Source organism: Mesoplodon bidens (assembly GCF_964165515.1).
Source record: "Mesoplodon bidens genome assembly, chromosome: 3".
In the NCBI taxonomy this organism is placed as follows: Eukaryota; Metazoa; Chordata; class Mammalia; order Artiodactyla; family Ziphiidae; genus Mesoplodon; species Mesoplodon bidens.
Window position 1 is genome coordinate 5,497,072 of NC_138178.1, and position 25,349 is coordinate 5,522,420.

Genomic DNA, 25,349 nt, shown 5'->3' on the forward strand with positions numbered 1-25,349 from the left:
ATTGTATTTGGTTTGGATCATTTTGGGTTGGAGGGCCTATGAGACATCTAAATGGAGAAATAGAGGAGGAAACTGAAGCTTGAGAAGCAGCTTGGGCAGAGGGGGTGATCTGGGAGTCATCTAGAGGTAAAAGGAAAAGCTGGGTGAGAGGATCAATCAAAAATAGTTCCCCCTCCCGTTTATTTCTACTGCTTCTGAGAAAGAATTATCTATAAAAAATTAACTTGGAACTTTGAATTCTTTAAAACAGCGGTCCCCAACCTTTCTGGCACCAGGGACCGGTTCCGTGGAAGACGATTTTTCCACGGATGGGGGCGGGGGCATGGGTCAGGTGGTAATGCGAGCGACGGGGGAGCAACAGATGAAGCTTCGCCCTCTCACCCGCCGCTCACCTCCTGTCGTGTGGTCCGGTTCCTAACAGGCCATGGACCAGTACCAGTCCACGGCCTGGGGGTTGGGGAGCCCTGCCGTATGAGTTAGCCGGTCTGTTCTCTGTTTATCCGTACTTATAGCATCAGTGGCACAGTCTAAGATAATTTATATTTGACTCTGGGAAGTGTTTCGAGTCTTCCGTTTGAATATGGAAGTGAATAATGTTCTGAGAACAAACCGCTCATAAAACGAATCGCTTACTGTGAAGACTCAGAGAAACATGGGAGGTTTTCTATGATAAGAATCCGGACTCACCGTTCAAACTCTTTCTTCCTCTTTACCCCGTGCTGTGCCTGACCTTCAGCCCTCTGATAGAAAGCAGAGCTCACCTTCACCTTCTTTACATCTGGTGTGTGATTTTTTTCATGCATTTCTTGAGGGGAACAATTAGACATTTGTGTTTTGAAGGCTTCCCGAGAAAACGCAGACATGGTGCAAATTGTATCAGAAAATCACTTTGCCACCTACCCTACTTAGCTGTATCAACAGTGACTTGAAAGCAAGTCTCATGGGCAGACAGACAGCATTGCCTTAATGGAATTGCCCAAGTGAAGTGTCATATAAAACACAGAGGGCTATTTTGAAAGAAAAATTAATTTTCCTTTGGAGACTTTTTGCACAAGAGAACTTGTTTATTTGTGCCTTTAGCACAGACTTTAGAATCAAATGACACATAATTGCATAGCTCTTGCTACCTGCTTTCAAGTTGTTTTTCTTTTTCCTAATGTATTCTCACATGATCACTGAAGTCATCCTAAAGTACTCCACACGGCTGTCACCCGCGTGAAAGCTTCCAAGTGAGCCAGTGTTCCCTAGCCTCATTAATTATTACATTTTTCTGAGCTACAAAAAGACATTTTCCGACTTAAGGTGATTTTACTGAACTGAAGTAGCACAGAAGGAATAATCTTACACCGTCAAAGGCCCTGCTCATCCATAAGCATTGGCCACTTTCAGTGAATAACTATTTCCTCTGGTCACAGAGAGAGAAGAGCTTTCTGCAGAGAGCAGAAATAGGGTCTCATTCCTTGCCTTCCAGTGTGCTACGCCTGCATGCCTCTCACCTCTTCTTCACGTATAAATGCTATTGGCCGCTTGGGAATATTTAAGGAGTAATTTTAAGTGATCGTTAGTGGTATTTTTTTTTTTCTGAACCACCGATTGTTATAATTTTGTACTGTTTTGGTCTTACAAACCTTTCAAGACCACCCATATAAATTCACTGATCACTCTGCGTAGCTTTTCAATTTGGTTTGTTTTTTGTTGTTTATGGTGAGGAAAAGGGGAAGAAACAATAAAGAGTACGTTGAATTCTAGGGTTTATAGAATCTTTTTCTTACAGATCTATACAAAGCACTTAAACTTGGCTAATAAGATGCACTTTTCCCCCCAGTCTTGTCCATTTCAAACTGCCCTGGGCGTCCTGTAAAGAGAGAACAAACAACTTTATGGGTGGGACAGTGAATTTTAGTTTCCAAAACTGTCACTTTAGTCTGGAAGACAGTATCTTCCCTGAATAAATAATTGATGTGAAGAGGAGACCATTTTAGTCTGTGACATCTGTTTAGCTTATCTTGACCTAAACACTGGAGTTTTACAAACTCACTATTTTGATTCCACACTTGACAATACTTTATGTACATTTGCTTTAATTTTTCCGAAGTCAGTAAAGAGCCGGCTCATACAATAATATGATTATCAGATAACTTCTCCTTGGGCATTTGTTATATTTGTATTGCTAATGAGTCAGAATAAATTTTGGGGAAATATCCCCCTAGTTTGTCGCTAATGAATTATGTGGTGAAATCAGGTTTCCTCTTTTATGGAACTTCTGCTATGAAGGGCCACGTGCACGGGCTGGAAGGTAAGGAGAAAGCAAAAGCCAGCACTTCCCGGGAGCTGATTCCTACCTGTGAAATACACCTGCCTTCCCGCTTTCCCCATCACTCCTCCCCTACATGAATAATTGATCCCCGATAACTGATAACCAGCAGAGTACTCATCCTGGGATCTGTGAAACTCTGAAATTACCTGCAGATCTAAGCATTTCTCTGGAGAGTATGCAACTTTCACCCGATTGTCAGTGGTGTCCGTGATCCTGTGAAGTTTAAAAAGCCTGCAGTCCTATGGATTTGGCCAAAGTGGGCAAGCTCCACGGTGCAGAACTAACACTGATGAGCACCCTTTATTCTACCCACTTCTGCTTGCTGAGTTCCTGCCCCTCCTTTACCACCAGAGTCTGCTTCAGCTCTGGTTGTGCTCATCTGTGTCACTCACGGAGCATTTCAGACCTGCAAACGTGTTTTTAAGCCATCAAAGCCCCCATTTCTTCTTACTGTACTGGTCTCATGCCAGAGTGCCTCTCAGTCAGTCTGTTTTTTTTGTTTTTATTTATTTATTTATTATTTTTTAAAATTTTATTTATTTATTTTTTGGCTGCGTTGGGTCTTTGTTGCAGTGCACAGGCTTCTCACTGCGGTGGCTTCTCTTGTTGCGGAGCACGGGCTCAAGGTGCGTGGGCTCAGTAGTTGTGGCACGTGGGCTCAGTAGTTGTAGCACACGGGTTCAGTAGTTGTGGCTCGTGGGCTCAGTAGTTGTGGCATGTGGGCTCAGTAGTTGTAGCACACGGGTTCAGTAGTTGTGGCTCGTGGGCTCAGTAGTTGTGGCTCACGGGCTTAGTTGCTCCACGGCACGTGGGATCTTCCCGGACCAGGGATCAGTCCCACGTCCCCTGCATTGGCAGGCAGATTCTCAACCACTGTGCTGCCAGGGAAGCCCCCTTTCCTAGTTCTGTTTCTCATGACAGCTTCCCACAGAGACACAGAACCTGAGTTAACCCCCCTCCCCCACCCCCAGCCAGGGGCACTTCCTGTCCTGGGCGCTGCTCAAGGAAATAATAAAGCAGTTATTTCTTACTTGAAGCCGTGCATCTTGGAGGATGGGTGAGACAGGAAAGAACATTTATTCATGCAGTTATGTTCCAGGCCCAGTCAGTCTGTTTTTGATGTGCTCATCCCATTAGATACAAAACTTGTAGATACAGGATTAGATCAGGGATTTAAACTATGTTTATTGACTGTGTTGGACCATAGTAACTAAACTTGTTTTCTTAAGTAATGTATCATATAACCCTTTAGCAAAATGTCAGGGTCAAAAACTGAACTTGGTGCAGTTCGTTTTGAGGTCTGTGGGCATTTGGATCCGTGCTCTGTCAAGGAGAAAGTAAAGCATGTCTCCTTCAGGGTGACATGTCCCGGAAGGGCAAGGCCATCACCCTGGAGACGATGGCGGTCTCAGGGACAAGAGGACGTCAGTGACCAGAGGTTCACGGCTCCAGAGGCTGTAAATCCTGAACACATGACTGAAGCTCCAGCCCCCTGTTGCCCACAGCTCCTGGGCTGAGGATGAGGGCTACTCTCTGTATCCCTCTGCCCGGGGTATTTGCCACATAGAGAATGAGTCAGGTGGCATTAAGGTCAGACTCACAGACCCTTGCTATGAGACAAAGGCAAAAATACCAAAGCACATGTTTAACAAGGACAAAGGTGGAGACACGCCCAAACGGGCAGAGCTGTAAACCAGGGAGCAGGTGACGAGACCAATGGCTCTGTTACATCATTGCCTGGTGAGATGCCTTAGAAAAGTCCTGTAACTTTGCTGAGCTCAGCTTTTATCCACTAAAAAACTTCAATTTGAAATATTACTACATTCTATCTTTTAAGAATGTGATGGAGATGCAGTAGGTAATTTCTGTAAAGTACCTTAGACGCCAAAGAGAAAGACTGATATGGATCAGAAAGTAATATTGAAGACCTGGATTTCTACAGGGCTCCATGACCCACCCCACCCTCTCTCTAAGGCAGAGGAGCGGGAGAGATGGGTCATTATTATCAACAGGACCGCTCCAGGGTGCGCTGAAATCTAACCAGCAGACCCTAAAGTACATTTTGTAACTTAAAGCCAAAATCAAAAGCTAAATTCCAATAAAATTCCAAGGCCTGGCAGACACCTAGCACGTAACTGTTACTCCATCAATCCATCAATATTGGCTGTGCGAATGAATTAAAGAATAAATGGATAAATTATGCTTACTTTCTAATCACATTATATTATGTATAATATGTATATGTTATACATTGTATCTAGATTGGTCTCATTCTCAATATGCAGTCATGGTTCATATAATTCAGCTATTACTCGGGGTGGTAAATTGGATGATTTTTATCCTTAGAGAATTAGGAATGCAGGGTCGGACTCAACATTCAGGTGGTGCGTCTGGTCTCTGGATTTTTACGTGCTGCCTTAACATCTGGAAACTGTCTCTCAGACATGCTACAGGAAGACAGTTGGCAGTGGTGGGAAGAAGTGGAGGTGGCTGAACAGGAGCTTACTTGTAAGAGGGGATGGGGAAGGAGGAAAGGTACACAGAGAAAGCTGATGCCAGTTTGGGGCGGCAAAGATGGAAAATATAACCACAGCAAACGGAGGAAAATGGAACAACACATCAAGTTCAGACTTCTGCTTCTAGTTATTTTTAAATTTCACAGTTTTGGTGTTAAGTTTGGACTTTGGGAGGGGCGTTCTAAAGTTCTATAGCTAAACATTAAAAAAATAAGCTGAAAAACATTCAGTGACACTAAATATCGATGTGTCTATGTCTCTGTTGTGCTTCCTAGCAGCCTGATCTTAGCTGCCAGACGACATTACTTTTAAAAGTACAATTGCAGTAAGGTAGTTGAATTATAAAGTGAATAATTTCCTAAGTCACTGCTCAAATAACCCTCAGTTTAGCGAAAATGGGGATATTACTGGATAGCAGTGTTGTTTGTCCTCTTAATGTCATTTGCTCCCTCTGATGAAGTCTGACAAGGAGATGAGCTGAAATTGTAAACCCATTTGCAGAAAACTAGACTAAGCTTATTTCCGCTCTTTTTAAGTCTTGTAACTTTCACTGCTGATTAGGCATCCCTTGGGAGATGATGCCAAAGACAAGGTTATCTGCAGTTTCTCCTTTGTGGGTTTTATTGAGGAGGGTTTTTTGCTGAGCTGAGAATGTGGGAATGTGATAAAGAAACTAACAAATGCTTAGTTCACCAAAACCTTACAAAAGCAGTAGGCAGGAGTAAAATTCCAGATCAGCCAAAAGAAAAAGAAAAGGTTTTTATGAAAATATATTCCAATATCAGTCTGTGCTCTAACACACTCACCCCCTCCTTAAATGACCGGATTGCTGCCCCTGGTCTTGAAGGATAGGGTTGTCATTGGGAAAATGAAACCAGATGGTATTGTGAAGACCAAGCTAAGTGATAAAATTGAGTTAGTGGTAAATTATAAGATAACACTTGGAAAAACATTGAACTAAACAAGAAGCTGGGAAGCAATTACTCTGCATAACCTAAACAACACCAGCCCTCCTAAAAATGCAACTCATCCAACAACTGGATGTTTAGGATTAAATTACTTATAAGCATAGATTCCCTGTAATAATCATTATCCTTATTCATTGGGCCTGGCTTTAATGTAGTGTTTCCAGCAGCATAAAAGCAGACTGTCATGTTTATGCCTGGTCAGCATTAAACACTGAAAAAAATTCTTTACTTGTAAACAGTTGTTTAGAGATAAAACATTAGCAGGGACTATATTCTTCTCTTTGTTCTGAGATGTGAAAAATCTGCTACCTTTGTGTGGTAGCTTTCATTTCAGTTCACCCCCAGGAGAAGATGTCAAGGATGCCCAAGGCATACAGATAATGACCGCCTGTCACTGAGCTTCTGTGGGAGGGGCTTTGCATGGATGTTCTCACCTAATCCTCACAGCTACCCCTGAGACAGGGATTATCCCATTTTACAATGGAGGAACAAGGAAGTTAGGAGATTAGGTAATTTGCCTGCAGTCAAAGGGGTAAAACCAAGAGGTTTTATAAGTTTTATAAGAGGTTTTATAAGAGTTTTATAAGAGGTAAAAGTTTTATAAGAGGTAAAACCAAGCTTGGAATCAGGTAGGACTATCTCCCAAATTCATCCTTTTCCTAAAATGCCCACATCGCTTTTGTAGAGATCAGTGAACACACTCAGGACGATGAGGGATTCTGGGGGTGACTTTTCTCAAAGGCAAGTCTTTTCTTTTCTAACTCTTTGGGGAGATAGAGCTACTTTTCTCCATTCTCATCTTCTCCTTGGACACTGCCTGCTTTCCAATTTGTATCTAGTGCTAGATAGTGCATTTAATTTCCTGTTACTATATAAATATTGCACATAACTGGCAGCAGTCACTATTTCCTCCTTCCCATAAGGAAAGGAAAAAATATTTTTTAGTAAAATATACCATTTAAAAATAATATAGCATAATTATATATTTATAGAATACTTATATTTATGATACAAATATATTTTATATATTATAAATATAATATACATAAAATATATATGTTTAGTATTTATATTTTAAGTAACATTTATATTTACAAATAATTTAATATATATGCATACATATACACATACAGTAAAAGCCCATTTTCTTTCCGATGTTGACAGACAAATGTCACATCTATCTTCACAGCTTTGCATGGCATAATGGTAGAGAATTAGCACAGTTATGTGGAGTATAATTCCATTGGAATATAAGGGTAATAAATTTCTGTATAACAAAAATCTCTAACCCCAAATGATGGCCTCCAATTTAGTAAAATTTCTTAAAATTCTATCAAAATTAAGGAATTTGGGCATTTATTTTTATGTTGTAATCCTGATTGGCATTCTCATATATTTTAGTTTACAAATTGGGGAACTGAGTCACACAGAAATTAAGTGACTTGTCAGGGTCTCTTAGCAAGTCTTGAGCAGAACTGGGAAAATAATCCGTCTCCACTAAATCACACTGCCACCAGAGTCCTAAAATTTAAATATCAATAGCACAATGTGCAACCTAATATATTAACGAGAACAACAAAACAATTCCATGCCCTTGTTTACATTATTAAAAACTATTGGATACTCTGGTTTGATGAATTTCATATCTTTTCTAATGCAACCTATTTTATGACAATTGAATAGCACATCGCTATTAATCCTGCTCTCTAAATAGAACATTTGCTAATTTTTGCTAACTTTTGACTTTGTAATTGTCAATGATGAGAGAAAGTCATTCTTCTATATATAGTGTGCTGGAATTTTACAAATTTTTAGATTTGCTCTGCCTTCTGAAATCCAACACTCAGAGATTAGATTTTCTTAAGTAACAGACCTAACATCATTTATAATTGCAAATTTTTAGCTAAACAAGCATTTTCCTACCAAAAAAAAAAAAAAACTACCCCTTTGGCAGTGTTTTAAATCTTTTGGTGATATTTTTGTTGTTGTTCTGCTGATTGTTTCTTCACAATCAAATATGCCACAAAAGTCAACTAACTTAGCTTTGAAACAGGTTAATACATAGAACCAAAAACTTGGTCCTATGCCTGTATATATATATATATATATATATATATATATATATATATGTCTACACATATATATATACATATATATATACACATATACAGACATATATATAGACATACATACACATGCACATGTACATAATGTTTATCGCATAGTAACAACTTTATAAATCAAGAAATATATTTAATCCCAAGAATTCCCTTATAAACTTAGACTAGAAAGCAAAGAGCCTTCCAGTAAGAACTATCTGTATATTTTCTATGCTTTCCTTAATTGCTTATTCAACAGTGTTCACCAGCTGCTTACTATGCAGGCAGTGATCTTTCCTCTGGGGATACGAAGACGAATTCAACAAGATCTCTGTTTTCGAGAAGCTTACTCGATAGTCAGCAAATAATTGTAAATTCTGATAAATGCTTCTGTCAGAAGTATGTGCAGAGGACAGCAGAGGCAGAAGCGATCTGAAGTACTTCGGCGTTGAGTAAAATAAAAAGGACACAGGAAAAAAAGGTTCGAGAAAGCACTGCAGGGAACGTGAACCATGAATTGTAGTTAGTGGTTTGTAAATGTAGCGCAAGCTCTGGGGATAGACTGTCTAGGTTCAAACTCAGCCCTGACAACGTCCCAACAAGTTTGACCTTGGACAATTACTTATCCTCTTGATTTTCTCATCTGTAAAAGGGGCCCACTAATAGTAACTACCTCATAGGGTTGTGGGGAAGATTAAACTAGAACATTCCCTGACACTCTTTTAGCACGCACTAAATTTTAGCTATAAATGATACTCACTCGGAAGGCTGAGAAGGCCTTTGTTGGGAAAGCAGGCATTTTATGGAGAAGAAAAAGCACGTGCAAAGTTGCAAAGACATATCCCATATCAGAGGCCACAGACTGGCCTGCACATTGTTACTACTGCTTTGGGTTGTCAGGTAGAGAGCAGTAGGGGCTGAAACAGGATAGACAGGAGGAGGTGGACAGGGTGGGCTCTGCGTCAGTTGCGGATGGAACCGTTAATCGTTTGGAGGCTGGAGAGTCCTATGATCTAATCAGATGTGGTGTAGGAAGCACATACTGACACCTGTGAGGATGATGTTTTGAAGTAGGGGCAGCATTTTATCCAGAGAAAAATTGGGAAAGTATTGCCATCATTTAGGCAGGGGATGAGAGCAGTGACAGTGTGAAAATAAAGAAGGAAATTGAAAGGAGAAACACTTAAGATACAGGATCAAGAGGACACAGTAGTCTTTGAACAATGAATTGAGGGAAAAGGAAAACATGATGACCCTAAGGTTTCTGGACAACATCCTGTGATACCACTATCTAAATGTAAATTTACAGGAGAGGACCAGGTTTCACAGGAGAAAATAATAATGTTTGGTTTTGGTGCGGAATATTTGGTGCCTTTAAGCCATCCAGCTAATGTTCAGTAGGTAGTCAGATACAAGAATTAGCAGCTCAGGGGGCTTCCCTGGTGGCGCAGTAGTTGAGTCCGCCTGCCGATGCAGGGAACACGGGTTCGTGCCCCGGTCCGGGAAGATCCCACATGCCTCGGAGTGGCTGGGCCCGTGAGCCATGGCTGCTGAGCCTGCGCTTCCGGAGCCTGTGCTCCGCAACGGGAGAGGCCGCAGCGGTGAGGCCCGCGTACCGCAAAAAAAATAGCAACTCGGTAGAGAGATCAGGGCTAGAATTCTGGTCTTATTTTACTTAGAGACAGTGTAATGTATAGCACATACACATTTAAAATTATTATATCTTCCTGGTGAATTTGGTGAATTGACTCATGTTATTCTTTTTTTTGTTTGTTTTTGGGGTTTTTTTGCTTTAATGTCTACTTTTTCCGATTCAGTATACAGCTTCCCTAGCTTTCTTTCATTTCATGGTATATTTTTCAATCTCACCACTTTCAACATTTCTCTACCCCAAAGAATGTATTTGGGTTTTGTTTTGCTTTGTCTTTCAGTTGGAGATTGGACCATGTTACTAATAAAATTACTAACATTATTGGATTTAAATAGACCACTGTATTGTTTTCTGTTTGTTCCATATGTTCTTACGTTTCTTTAGCCATCTTTGTGTTTTTGCCTTTTCTGAATTAATCAATTGTCACTCTCTGTTAAAATCATTACTGTCCGGGCGGCGGGGCAGGCGGGCGCGGAGGTCGCCTGTGCTGGGCTGCGTGCGGCGAGGCTCCGGCGCCTCCGCGGAGCATCACGGGTCCGGGGAGGGGCGGCGCCGGCCCTGAAGCCTCGAGAACACGGCTAGGCAGCTGTAGTGCAAGGGGGAGCTGGCCTGCTGGCAGCTAGACGCCTGCTGGCGCCTCGGTTCTTGGCTGGCCCGGGAGCCCGAGGTGGCCAGGCCAGGGACGGCAGCAGGTAGGAGTGAGCCGCTGGTGCGGTGACGAGCAGGGAAGGGAGGACCCTGGCTGTCGGCCTGTGAACCCAGGCAAGAAGCAGCAGCCGACACAATCCAGACCCGGGTCCGTGGGCCCAGCTCGGTCCTGGGCGGCTGGTCGGTGGAACGGACCCGCAGGTGCGGCTCTTGTCACTCTAGGACCGGCTTCGGGACAGGTCCTGCCGCTGAGCCCGGGGCGCCGTCCTCAGTTCCCCGGGAGAGTGGAGTGGAGCCCGGGGTGTGCGCGACTCGGCACGGCGGCCACGCACGTCCAGGCCGCCGGCAAGGGCGGTGGGGGGCCCGGGGAAGTGGTGGCCTTCGGAGTGTCCTCCGATGGCAGAGAACCTGCAGGCTTCTCAGATAACTTTGGTGTAGAAGGTCGCTGTGTTGAAAGGCAGCTCTGTGTGCTTTTCCCCCCTTGGCGTGAATCAGCAGTGCCGAGGCCGCAGGCGTGATACAGAAGTGCGAGCAGAGACCGTCTGGAATCCCCAGACTCCGGGGAAACTAGCGGGGACAGCCAGCCTAGGGAAGAGGGCCCGAGGTGGCGGCAGCCCAGCAGGCGGCCCTCGTCTCAGGGCCCTAATCCTGGCTCCAGCCGGGGGGCTCAGGAGAGCTGCAAGGTCTTCTGGGCGAGCAGAGCCCCCAGTCCTGAGCTGTTCTTCGCTGTGGTTGGGTCATCTCCCGCCATCCAAGGGGAGAGATCTAGATGAGGTTTAAGAATCAGGGCTTTAAGAATGTGGATCTCATAGCTGAAACCTTGGAACACGTGTTTTCAGCACAAGTGTTAAAGTGAAGGGAAGGATTGAACGCCTTTTCAGGGAGGGTGTCTCCCTGTGGGCAGAGCTAGAGAATAAATGGGTCCTGAATAAAGAAAACAAAAACAAATAAATAAAGATCATTACTTATATATTCGGTTACTCTGAGTTACTACCTTAGGGGTTGTAACATTCACCCTTGACTCATTAGAATCTAATTTAAAACTAGTCCTTTTACATATCATGATAAATGCAACATTTTAACTCCATGAATCCACTTCCTGTCTTCTGTGCTGTTAATATCAATTATTTAAATTCTACATGTTTTAAGCATATACAATGTTTTTATTGTTTCAGTTAGTAATTATGTATATTTACCATTGCTGTTCTTCTTCTTCCTGAATTTCTGTGCTTCCATCTGAGATCAGTTTATTTCTTTTTGAAGAACTCCCTGTAGTGTTTTTTTTAAATTAATTTATTACAAATCTTTTAGTAAAAATGTCTTTTGGTTTTTGTTTTTCTGAAAATGGCTTTATTCTGTCTTAAATTTTGTGGGATTTTTTTCTCTGAATACAGAATTCTAGTTTGGCAATTATTTCCATTCAGCACTTTAAGATGCTATTTCATTGTCACCTGTGTTCTATCATCTTGGTTAGAAAGTCCTTATGGAGTACTTTCTGTGCTATCCACACTTGGGACACCCTCACCCTGGTCATTCCATTGTGGAGTGCGGTATTCTACAATGAGCTATCACATGTGTTTGTGTGTGTGTGTGTGTGTGTGTGTGTGTGTGTGTATTTTAGCCATTCTGATAGAAATGTATTCATATCTCATTATGGTTTTAATTTACATTTCCCTAATGGTGAACAATTTTGATGTGTTTTTTTGGTCATATGTATATCCTCTTTGGTGAAATATATGTTCATAATTTTTCCCCATTTTTTAATTAGATTGTTTTTCCACTATTGGGTTTTGAGAGTTCTTCATATATTCTCAGTAGTAGTCCTTCCTCAGGTACATGGTCTGCAAATATTTTCTCCCAGTCCATAGCTTAGCTTTCTGTCCTCTTAACAGGGCCTTTCTTAGAACAAAAGTTTTTAATTTTGATGAAGTCCAGCACATCAGTTTCTCCTTTTATGTATAGTGTTTTGATAACAAGGCTAAGAACTCTACCTATCCTGAGGTCTCAAAGATTTTCTACTTTGATTTCTTCTAAAAGTTTTATGGTTTTACATTTTTCATTTATATTTACGATCCATTTTGAGCTAATTTTTGTTCAAGGTCTGAGGTTTAGGTTGGACCTAATTTTTGCCCCTGGATGTCCAATTTCTCTATCACCATTTGTTGAAAGACTATCCTTCCTCCATTGAATTGCTTTTGCAACTTTCTAAATAATCACTTGGACATATTTGTGTGGACATATTTCTGGGTTCTTTATTCTTTTCCATTGATCTGTTTGTCTAACACTCCACGAATATCATACTATCTGGATTACTACAGCTGTATAGTAATAGGTAGATTGATCCTTTCCAGTTTATTCTTCTTTGTCAAGATTGTTTTAACTATTCAAGAGCCTGTGACTTTCTATGTACATTTTAAAATAAGTTGTTTGTTTGTTTTGTTTTGGTTGGTTGGTTTTTATTAAGACTTTATTTTTTACAGCAGTTTTAGATTTATAGCAAAATTGAGGGGAAGGTACAGAGATTCCCCTTATGCCCTCGCCCCTCACGTGCACAGCCTCCACCGTTGACCACATCCCCACCAGAGTGAGACATTTGTTACAACTGATGATGTTCAGTGAAGCATCATAACCACCCAACAGCCATAGTTTGAGTCACAGTTCACTCCTGGTGTTGTACATTCAATGGATTTGGACAAACGTGTAATGACATGTATCCATCATTATGGTATCTTACAGAGTATTTTCACTGCCCTAAAAATCCTCTGTGCTCTGGCTGTTCATGCCTCCCTCCCTCCCTCCCTCCCCCCAACCCCTGGCGACCACTGATTCTTTCACTGTCTCATTAGTTTTGCCTTTTCCAGAATGTCATCTAGTTGGAATTGTACAGTATGTAGCCTTTTCACATTGGCTTCTTTCACTTAGTAATATGCACTGACTTGCTCCCATGTCTTTTCATGGCTTGATAGTTCATTTTCTGGCCCTGAATAATATTCTGTTGTCTTGACGTACCCCAGTTTTAAAATAAGCTTTTTTATGTCAACAGAAAAACCTTGCTGGGGCTTTGGTAGGAATTACAATTAAAGCTATGCATCATTTGGGAAATAACTGACATCTTTACTAGGCTGAGTCTTCCAGTCCATGAATACATATGTCTCACCATTTATTTAGGTCTTTAATTTCTTTCATCACTTTGTAATTTTCAGCACACAAGTTCTGTGTACATTTCAGTAAGTGTATACCTAAGTATTTTACTTTCTTTAGAGCAATTGTATTTTTAACTTTGGTTTCCACATGTGCATTGTTAGTTTATAGAAATGTGATTGATTTTTGTGCCTTGTTCTTCTAGTGGATCCCGATTACCCAGAGAATGAGTTCTTGCTGAACTCATTTGTTAATCTAGGAATTTTTATGTAGATTCCTTGGGATATTCTGCATCTGCAGATAGTGGCAACTTCATTCCTTCCTCTCCAGTCTGTATTTTTTTCTTGTCTATTACAATGCAAGAGTTTCCAATACTTTGTTGAATAAGAGTGGTGAGAAAAATATCCTTGCCTTGTTCCTAACCTTAGGAGGGAAGCATTTAGTTTTTCACCATTAAGTATCATGTTAGCTATATGGTTTTTGTAGATGCTCTTTATCAAGTTGAGAAAATTCCCTTCTATTCCTAGTTTGCTGAGAGTTTATGTCATGATGTGTGTTGGATTTTGTCAAATCCTCTTCTTGCATCAGTTGACATGATTATATCATTATACATTGCTTAATAAGTCATTTTTAAAATTTCAAAGTTGATGAGAATGATTTTCATGAAACGCCATAAGACTATTAATGCATACATAGGGTGTTTCAGTAATACCAAAATAATGCAAAACAAATTAAAAGTTAATTATATAATTTTCCTTATCCTGAGTTCTTTATGCATTGCATTGCTCTTTTACTTGTAACTATAGCTACTGATTAACTGCTGAAATTACCTTTCTTTTAGTATTTCAGTTTTATGCTTCCCAAATATTACCAGACTAAGTACACATTCTAAGTTAAATTAGGCTGGGTCTTAAATTAGCATGTCTAAAGTGAGGCAAATTGAGGGAAATTACTGAAAACAAACAGAAAAACATAACTCAGGTTACAAAAGCCATTAAGAAATTTTTTTCTTGCAGATATAAATATGATACTTAAAAGGTGGTACATGTTTAAGGTTAGGGAGTAGGGAATAATAACTCCAATTCACTTTTAGCAAAAAAGATAAGACATGATCATCTGAAGCTTAGTTGAACTTTTTAAATGAATTCACTGCTTTAGGGCAGTTGTCTACTGTAGCTTTGAAAATCACAGCAAGATTTACTCAAAGAAAGGATTATGGAACTCCCATTTCCCTAAGGAACCAGGCTTAACTGCATTTGTGTTCTGTTTCCTGTGCTTCAGTGCTGCTTCCTTCAACTACATTCAACTACAGCCTGAAGCCCTAGCTGGCTCACTGGGGAACAGGAAAACGCCTGAAGTCAGGCCGATTGTTATCTGAAAGTACAGCTAGCCAGCCACCATCTGTCCAAGTAGTGGTTGTCCAGAGATGGATATAGACATCTTTTATTTGACTATTTATTCATATAGAATATGAGTTGTATAATTCACTCATATAATGTTATATTTACTTCAGTTATTTGACTATTTTAGCCAGGACTATCTGATGATAATTTTAGTTCTCCTTTTTTTTTTCTTACTTGTATGTATATTTTATGAGTTCATCAATGTGCTCTATTATAGTTTGATACTTCAAAAAAGCTATTTTTGTATTTGTCAGCTATTACCACAATAATGCTGTATAACAAACGATCCAAAATGCAGTGGCTTATACCTGGAATATTATTTTTATCACTTATGGGTCAGCAGGCCAGTTTGCCTGCCTGTTCCAGGATGCAGTTTGACTGTGCTTGGCCTACCGTATAGCCTGGAGTCAGGTCTGCTCTCCACGCAGGTACCCAGGGTGTGAGCTCTTGGTGGATCACAGGAGGACAAAACTCCAAGCCGAAAAACATAAGCACATTTAAGGCCTCTTCCTATTCCATGACCATTACTATTCCATTGTCTCAAGCAAGTCATATGGTGAAACCTAACATCAAGTGACAGAAAATATACAGCTAAGTCCCCTACATATGAATGAGCTCTGTTCCGAGAATGCATTCATAAGTCCAATTTGTTTGTAAGTCCAACAAAGTTAGCCTAGGTACCCAACTAACACAATCAGCTATATAGTACTGTACTGTAATAGGTTTATAATACTTTTCACACAAATAATACATTAAAAAAACCCCACAAAAATGAAACTTCTTTAATCTTACAGTACAGTCCCTTGAAAAGTACAGTAGTACAGCACAACAGCTGGCATCCAGGGGTTGGCATTGAGTAAACAGGCAAGAAGAGTTACTGACTGGAGGAGGGAGAGGAGGTGGGAGATGGTAGAGCTGAAGGATCGCAGCAATAGGAGACGGAGGGCCAGCTGCCACTTCACTCACGCCTGACGTGGATGGAGTGCACGTTCGCATCTTTGGAAGTTCGCAACTTGAAGGTTCGTATGTAGGGGCTTACTGTACTCTGTCCATTCTAGGGCCCTGCAGAGAGAGATGCTGAAACGTTAGGAATCGTGCAGTCTCCCACTCAGTCTATGCCAGTGCACACCAGCGATCTGCGGATGCTTGCTCTGGTTTCCTGAAGGGAGGGTGTCTCTGTCTTAGGGCATTAGTAGCAGCAGTAGCAGTAATAGCTGCAGCAGTAATCTCGTCTAGTAAGTGTGTATAATGGCACTCGGTGCCCAGTACAATTGTCATTCTGCCCTTATTAACTTATTAGCAACAATTAGTAAGCAAGGGGTGATAAAATATATAGCTTGAATTTTTAAAAATAGCGTTTAGTTTTTGCAGCTGATGGGTTAGTAGAATAAAGCCCAGTGGTCTGGTTTTCCTACATGCAGACCTCCAGCTCTGCACTGCCCCTTGCCTCCACCAGCCTGGACCACAGGGGTGTCCTTGGGCCTGGCTTCATCTCCTCCAGGCCCTCCCTTATGTGTAAACGTGACCACCAGATGCATCTCTAGGTCAGACTGGACGAGAAAGTGCATTCATTCTGACCCTACCACTCCTCTGATCAAAAACCTTTCTAGTGGATCCCTATTGCCCAGAGAATAAAGTCTAAAGGTCAAATTCTATACGTGTAAATTCTTGTCCACTTAACCATTGGTTACGAGTTCTTTCAACCTGGACTTGCCCATACCAGGCAAGTCTACATGGTCTTGTCCTGTTTGTCCTTAAGATGCAGATCAACTCTCACCTCCGCCTTGAACATTCTAGATCCTCTTAGCCTGAAGTAATAATCTCCCTTTCTTGCACAACTCACAAGGCTTTTCCTGCCTCTTTTATGGCACCTCTCATTTTCTAAGTTGTATCATTATTGTTGATTTATGACTCATCACTGCTATTGGAGTACTATTCATCTTCTCCCATCTCAGTACTAAATACAAAAATAGATAACTAGTAAGAACCTACTGTAGAGCACAGGGAACTCTACTCAATACTTGGTAATGACCTATATTGGAACAGAATCTAAAAAAGAGTGGATATGTAGATATGTATAACTGATTCACTTTGCTGTACAGCAGAAACTAACACAGCATTGTAAACCAACTATACTCCAATAAAAATTAATTTAAAAAATACTGAATATATTTCCTTGGCAATATTTAATAGATAAATAATTTTCTCAATCCATTAAAACCCTGAGTAATTGTTCTTCCCTGCTAGGCATGTCAGTAAGCTTAAGTGGTTGAGCATTGCTTTGGTTTCAGAATAATTTTGTTCTAGATGCCATCTATGGACATATCAGGGACTGGGCCTTCGGAAGCATTTCAACTCCAGGAAACATCGGACTGTGCAAATACTCTGTAGTTTTACTTGACTTAGAAGCTATGACAGGGTAGCCTGACCTCCTGAGTAAGGCTATCCTGGAAAACGCTCCGCGCATTTGATATCCTTTGCATCCGAGGTCGGCAGCCATTGTTTGCCTTTCCTGCCAAGAGCGAAGTCCTGCATCATAGCGCCCCCTAATGTTGAAAGCAACCCTTTCACTTTTAACAGATCGAGTAAATGGAATGAGACTGAATTTAACTGCGGAACTTGTAATGACGCACATTTGTGTAGAATGCAAGCTTTATGAATACTCTTTTGAACGCCTATTTCATCTCTGTTCCTACCAGGGCTGTTCTGAGCTTAATTCATCCTCATGTATATCTTTCGAGATTGTCAGTAAAGTTTTTCTTCCTTACCAAGGCATCACCTTAGGCTGTGGAGTGGAAGAAACTAAATCCCGTGGTCTGAGGAGTTTGTGCCATATTTTTTTTCATAGTTGAGTATTGAGAGTATTCTTTATCTCTCTTTCGTATTTTTATTCCGAATTTCAGAGTTTTCATTTCAAAGTAGATATTTTTCTCCAATAAAGTTCCTCTTCTTCAGCTTCCCCTTATTTTTGGAAAAGAAAAAATTCAAATATAGAGTACAGTTCAATATAAAGTGAATTGTAGTGTTATATGCCTCTCAGCCTCTTTCTACCAGATTATTTAAATAAAAGATTTGTTGAGAGCCAGTTTTCTTGGGATGTTGGGTAAAGTCTTCTTAAATTCAGTTTTCAGTCTGACAGTGTTCATAAAAGCAGAACCTAAAGGTAAAACGGGTTCACAGTTTCCATCAGTTTTGTTATGCAAAATACTTTATTTTGTACAAAATTGGATTTTTCAAGAGTAGGAAAAGCTCCAATAAATCACATCAAGAGTTCCAAAAATGCATATAGAACCCTATCTGTGTACCCACTTTTCTAGGCAACTAGATGTGAGCTGGTAGAGATTGATGGATTGGTGGTTGAAGAGGAAATAATAGCGAGGAAACTAAGGTGAGGGGCACCACGCTTGCATAAGCTCGGAGGAGCCCAGGGTGCGGTGTGATAACGTTCCTCAAAGTGTGACAGAAAGAAGAAACGATATGATTTTGAAAAACCCCTCCTTATAAAATTTCAGTTCCATTCTGTTTGCTCTGCATCGTGATGTGTCTTTTTTTTTTTTTTTTTAACATAGGGCCTCAGCAAGGATGTGGTGGTTATCTGACAGGTTCAGATCATACCTTTGCCTCTCCTGATTCTGATTCGAATGGAAGATACGACAAGAATTTAAACTGCATATGGTTCATGACCGCCCCTGTAAACAAACTAATTAGACTCACCTTCAACACATTTGCTCTGGAGGCAGCAACTAGTTTGCAAAGATGCATTTATGATTACGTCAAGGTAAGGCTATTATGTTTCTTCACAGAGTCTTCTAATACAGACTTTTTCATGGTGTATTCCAGTTTATACCACACAGGAAGTCCTGAAAGTTGTGAGTGCTGATAATTTTTAAAATGACCTTTTCTTCAATGACATAGCGTATAATGTTGCAGATGCTCTATCTTCACATCAAAATAATCTTTAATACAAATGACTCAAAATTTTTGTGCAGCTTCTAACATTAGCTTTAAGATTTACTGTTCCTCCAAGCCTTGTCGAGAGATGATCTATGGGAAGATAGGTTGTGTGGAAAGAGATACTCAAATCTTTGGCAAAGTCTAAAATAAATGACAGTGTCTGTATGCAAATCATCACTCCTTACTTTATTTTCAAAGTTTGTATATTTACTTATATTACTTTTAGATGTGAAAAATACCTTAGTTCTGAAGTCCCATTAGAAGTAATCAAGAAAATTTTCAATTTTTAAATGACTCTTTAATATTAAATCATTGTATCCATCAGGCTATACGCATTCAGATTAAAAGTGCTAAGTAGCATCAATCAATGTAGACTACTACACTCTTGGGGGAAAACATCAAGTAAAGCAGTACTTCCGCTCACAAGGAGCTTAAATTTGATTGCAGAATTAAGGGATGCCACATGCAAATCAACACTAGGTAGCTCAGGAGAGTCAATATTCAAGTGCATTGGGCATAGGCTTGAAGCCATGTGCAAGTTTAAAAGGGAGGATGATTCATGATGATCTGCTGTGAACAAGAAAGACTTCACAGAATGAGGGGACACTTATTCAAGCTGGGAGGAAGGGCATTCTAAGCAAGGCGAACATACAAAAAAGGCATTGAAGTTGAAAGAGTGAAGAGGCTGGCTTTATCAGAGCAGAATATTGTGAAAGCGGAACAAGAAGTAAGACTGCCTGAGTGGAGAAATATCCAGACTGCAAAGGATCTTGAAAGTCAAGCTCATGGCACTTAGATTTTAGGCAGTTGGAAATAAGGAGTGGTTGCAGGTTTTCCACTGAGTGGTAAGTTGAGAGCAGGACGTAAGAAAGATGACTCTGCAATCAGCATTCTGGGTGGATGGTTGGGGGTGACTCTGGGGTTACGACCCCAGAAAGAAGTTGCCGTTAGGTGAGAAGGGTACAGAGACGGTGCAGATGACAACCTTGGTGTGAGAGAAACTTTGAAGTTCAAAAATTATCTGAAATTTTACAGAAATTGGTTTTAAAAGAAAGAGAAGGAAAAGTCATAGACAAAATACACATTTGAGCCCTTCATTACATATAGGCTGTCTTACATTTTCACTGTGAAAAGAACCAAGCTGGGAAGCCCAAAAGAATATCAGTACTGGGGCTTCCCTGGCGGGCGGTCCAGTGGTTAGGATTCCACCCTTCCACTGCAGGGGGCATGGGTTCCAACCCTGGTCGGGGCCTGAGAATGTTAGTAGTCTTAGGAGGAGGCCATGGGTTTGTAAGTATTGGTTCAGTCTGGGTGACAGCAAAGCAGACAAGTGAAATTTCCCCGGGGGCAGAGAATGGGAGGAGCCCCAGCATGAAGACAGCAGCCCAGACAGGAGGCAGCAAAAGGGCATTTCTTCTATCTGGAGAGAGATGCTGTCTTTGAGAGAGGCTGCATGGCGCTGGAAAGCCTGGCTCCCGCTCAGCAAAAGGAAAGGTACAGCGTGAGGCAGCCAGAGAAGACAAAGCAGGCAGGAGGAGAAACAGACGCGTCATGGAAGACATGGACAAACCAGGAATAATGCAGTTATCACGGAAGGCGAGGGAGAAAAGTCTTTGCCAAGGATGCACGGTCAGTGCTATTAAATTGTAAATCAGAAGCCAAGAAAGGTGAAGATAAAGAAAAAACTCATTAGATAGGATGACAACCATTTAAATAAAGTATTGGCACAGAAGCCAGATCAGAGGCAGTTCACGAAAGACTGTAGATAACAAGAAATGTCCGTTCGGGTTGAGTTCTTCTGGTCTGAAATGAGACCAAAGGGGCCAGAGCAGCAGTGAGCTGAGATTCAAGACTATTTAAGCACTACCCTGATTTTACAGAAGAGTAACAGGCTTTTGAGGCAGATAATATGGACCCAAACCCAGCTTTGCCACCTGACAAATTTCCGTATCTCCCTGATTCCTCATCACTTCGTCTACTGGACAAACAAACAAAAATTCACATAACCATACCTGTCTTGCAAGGCTGTTTTGAGCATAAAGAGTATTCAGCACTGTGCCTGACATATAAGTTGTAAATAAATTTCTTTCTTTTTTCCCCCCTTTGGGTAATTCCAGATGGGTATGAGGGCTATAGAATCTCCTTTTTAAAAAATATGATGAATAATTAAGTTAGATATACATTATTATAAATACAAATTCACGTGGGATGTTTAGAATATGGTCCTGCCAGGGCTTCCCTGGTGGCGCAGTGGTTGAGAGTCCGCCTGCCAATGCAGGGGACGTGGGTTCGTGCCCCGGTCCGGGAAGATCCCACATGCTGCGGAGCAGCTGGGCCCGTGAGTCGTGACCGCTGAGCCTGCGCGTCCGGAGCCTGTGCTCCGCAACGGGAGAGGCCACAACAGTGAGAGGCCCGTGTACCACCAAAAAAAAAAAAAAAAAAATAGAATATGGTCCTGCCAGCTGGAGGGCTGATTGGATTTATTTTCAAGATTCATTTCTATGTGTGATTCGATAATATAATCAAAAGAGCTATTGGGAGTTCCCTGGCAGTCCAGTGGTTCAGACCCTACGCTCTCACTGCTGAGGTCCCGGCTTCGATCCCTGATGGGGGAACTGACTAAAATCCCACAAGCCACATCGGGTGGCCAAAAAACATTAAAAAAAATAAATAAAGGAACCATTAATTTTCTAAGTGTCCTCAAGCTATTTAGGATAGACATAGCAATATTGAAAACAAGGAGTTATCCTCTAGCTTCAATACAAAATGTCCTTTTTTCAAAAAGAAATTCTGTTCAGATCTGCTTTTGTTTTCCTTTTTGGGAAAGCAGTTTCCCTCAGTTTGGCAACTTCTCCAGCTTACACTAAGCTGGCAGATCACCGAGCAGTTCTTGGAATGTGAGGCCGGGAGGTACCTTTATTAAAGAGATTCTCTGTGATAAATGGGACAGTTGACTCATTTGAGACTGTTTCTTAGAGATTATAATCAAATCACTTTTTAGAAAAGTTAATTTAATTCTGTAGGTAGATATACAGGTGAAAACGTGCCAAGTCCATTATTCATTTGTAATTGTATCATTATTGTTTTTGAAAGGGCTGACTTGGAAAGCTGTTAAGATAACTGCAGTAGGGAAATTCCCTGGTGGTCCAGTGGTTAGGACTCAGTGCTCTCACTGCTGAGGTCCTGGGTTCAATCATTGGTCAGGGAACTAAGATCCTGCAAACCATGCAGTGTGGCCAAAAAAAAAAAGTGAAAAACAACAACAAAAAACAACAACAAAAAGATAAACATGGTGAATAGGGAATTGTGTATTTCACTGAGCAACTGCTGTTGAAATGGACATCACATCCATTCCATGAAGAGTCACGTGACATGATTATATGCCAGGCATTGTGAGATAAGTTTCCTCACGGAGCTGCAAGTGGATGAGACTGACAACATGACAAAGCCAATAAACATGAACGACACAGAAACGTAGAGCAGAAGAGGGTATGAGTGATGTTACTCTGAAGTTCCGAAGGGCTTACTGGATGGATGGCTGAGCTGGGTTTCAGAGGAACAGCACGAAAGCATATGCTTCCCGTGGGGTGTGGGAGACTGGCCACCAGGGGGAAGGGGGTCAGGAGGGGCGGGAGCTGCCTGCCGTATGCCCCGCAGTTCAGTCGTTCCTCTGTGGAGCACAGTGAGTGAGACGGCAGTGGGGGCCTCCCGACCAGGACCGTAACCGACGTTGCTCTGCCAGCAGACGTGGGAACTGGCAGAAAGGAGGCGCCTCCTTCCTAGCACTGCCCGGCTTCTTCTCAATGCAATCAGTGCCCCCTGGAATAGCCAGTATTGTCTAATGATTCTTTGACCATCTGAAGTGAAAGGTCATCTATGCCATAGCCTAGCCATAGACATAATTTCAATTTATAATTATGCTAAATACAACATAAAGGAGAAATAAAAGGAAAGCCTATAGAATAGTGTGTATTTCAGTATGTAAATGCTCTGATACAGCTATGCTAAGTCACTAGATAAAGTAGTCAGATTCTTCTAATATGTGGACTTGTGGCAATGCACAGGCATACATTTAAAGTGATATGGAGGGGGGCTTCCCTGGTGGCACCGTGGTTGAGAGTCTGCCTGCCAATGCAGGGGACACGGGTTCGTGCCCCAGTCTGGGAAGATTCCACATGCCGCAGAGCAGCTGGGCCCGTGAGCCATGGCCGCAGAGCCTGCGCGTCCAGAGCCTGTGCTCCGCAACGGGAGAGGCCACAACAGTGAGAGGCCCGCGTACCACCAAAAAAAAAAAAAAAGTGATATGGGGTAGCTCTGTTTGCAACTTAAATGCCAATAGCAGCGCCCATCCACAATATGAATTTCCAGAATGGTGGAAGACTCAAATCAAATGGTTCTAAACAGAACAAACTACAGACTTCCCTCAACTTATGCAATAATTGCCTTCTTGGAAATTTGGTACATATTAAAAACTGTGCAAAATATTTTTGTGTTTATATACAGAATGGGCTTAGGTCCTGGGATAAAGAATTTTAAACAGTTTTATTATACACGTCTGGTGGGACATTCATAGGTATGTAGGACCTAGAATAAATCTTCACTTCGCAGACACGTCCTGAATTTTGATGGGATTCCGCAGCGTGGCTTCTAAATGCTAAATGCCAGCTATAGCCTCAAACTATTGTGATGAGCCCAAAACACCACACTTGTGCAAAACACTCCCTAGGGGATAGTACTGTTCCCATGGAAAACCTCTATCTTAACCCACTGAGCTTAACCATTCAGTCTGTGATCAGCCGAGAGAGGAGGGCTGTCCGTCTCTGGGGAGGCGTCAGCAGTTATGGAGGCGTCAGGTCCCCATCCTTATGAGGTAGTACCTACTATTCATTCATTCCATAAATGTTAACTTCAGCATCTGCTGTATGCCAGACACCGGAAAAGAACATTGAGATTACATAATAATTATATTAATAATATTAATTATTTCATATGATAATACTACTTTTTATTGTTATATAAAAATTCCTGGGCTTCCCTGGTGGCGCAGTGGTTGAGAGTCCGCCTGCCGATTCAGGGGACGCGGGTTCGTGCCCCGGTCCGGGAGGATCCCGCATGCCGCAGGGTGGCTGGGCCCGTGAGCCATGGCCGCTGGGCCTGCGCATCCGGAGCCTGTGCTCCGCAGCGGGAGAGGCCACAACAGTGAGAGGCCCGCGTACCGCAAAAAAAAAAAAAAAAAAAAAAAAAAATTCCTGCAGTCAGAAGTGATTCTCGTCATTGCCCCTTAGTGGATCTTCCTGAGATCACTGGCAGCAATAAAACATTTTCCCCAAAAGTTTCTGTAAAGGATCAGAGTTCAACCCCAAACCTAAAAAATCACTCTCTACTCTCATTCTCATCCCAGATTATGCCCAGGCCTGTTGTCCAGCGGACCCTGTCAGAGGTCCCACAGTACAATCAAAGAATTCATGAAGATACTCTGAGATGCAATGTAGAGATGCTTCAAATAAGACTATCAGAATTCTCCCATTATCACATTTCCAGGGAAATGTTAAACGATAAAGTCCTGAGGAAACTAATGTCTAAAATTATGGAGTTAAATTTTTTTTAAAATTAATTAATTTATTTATTTTTGGCTGTGTTGGGTCTTCGTTTCTGTGCGAGGGCTTTCTCTAGTTGCGGCGAGCGGGAGCCGCTCTTCATCGCGGTGCGCGGGCCTCTCACTGTCGTGGCCTCTCTTGTGGCGGAGCACAGGCTCCAGACGCGCAGGCTCAGTAGTTGTGGCTCACGGGCCCAGTTGCTCCGCGGCATGTGGGATCCTCCCAGACCAGGGCTCTAACCCGTGTCCCCTGCATCGGCAGGTGAACTCACAACCACTGTGCCACCAGGGTAGCCCTGGAGTTAAATTTAAAAAGAATTAAAGCCCAATATCAAAGCCTATTGCCTTCATGCATTAAAAGTTCATAGAAATAAAAATCCCCAAATGTCCTTCCCTACTTTCTTTAGCTGCTCCAATTGATGGCTGAGCAATGGGCAGGGTCTGGTAGAAGGTGTAGTCAGAGGCTCTCTTCCACTAGATTATTTGTGCAATTCCCTCCGGGCCTTAACTGGATTCTAATATGTGTCACTGTTAAAGAGGTTTAAAAGCCAAGCAAACACAAAATTCCTCTCAGCACTTATCTGCACCCACAAGACTTCAGACTTAGGACATAATTCAAGCCCCAGGCCCAAAGCCGTCATGGCAGCAGTGTGTGCTCCCGGAAGGCACTACGCAGCTGCTGGTGACGGTGCCGGTCCTGGCACCATTTACCTCCTAGCGTGTGTAGGGTTTCGCATCAGCAGCGTTGCTTAGGGCTCCTCCTGCCACTCTCTATAAAGCCACCCTGCGCAAGGTCATGGTGGAGGCCTCAGGGATGGGAGAGCAGGGGGAGAAAATCCTGGCCTCGGTTACACAGGAGGCCAGAAGCCTCCATCGGCTGTCCTATTTCAGCTCCATTAGGAGAAATTCTATGGTAGCAGTGAGCGAACTAATGCAAACGCCAGCTCGAGGCCGGTCATGTAGGAAATTTCCTTCCATCGTACTGACCAGTCACCTATTTAAAACCCAAATTAGATCTTACACCTCACGTAGGAGAAGATACAAAGTCCTTCGTGT

General features: G+C 41.9%; 1 protein-coding gene across 1 annotated transcript in view; it reads left to right on the plus strand.

Moving 5' to 3' along the window:
* CUBN (cubilin) overlaps nucleotides 1–25,349 on the plus strand; it is a 276,297-nt gene that overhangs the window by 233,398 nt on the left and 17,550 nt on the right. Inside the window, exon 60 of the mRNA XM_081230089.1 lies at nucleotides 18,313–18,521. Coding sequence (XP_081086215.1) covers nucleotides 18,313–18,521 — 209 coding nt within the window. The remainder of the gene's footprint in view (nucleotides 1–18,312; nucleotides 18,522–25,349) is intronic.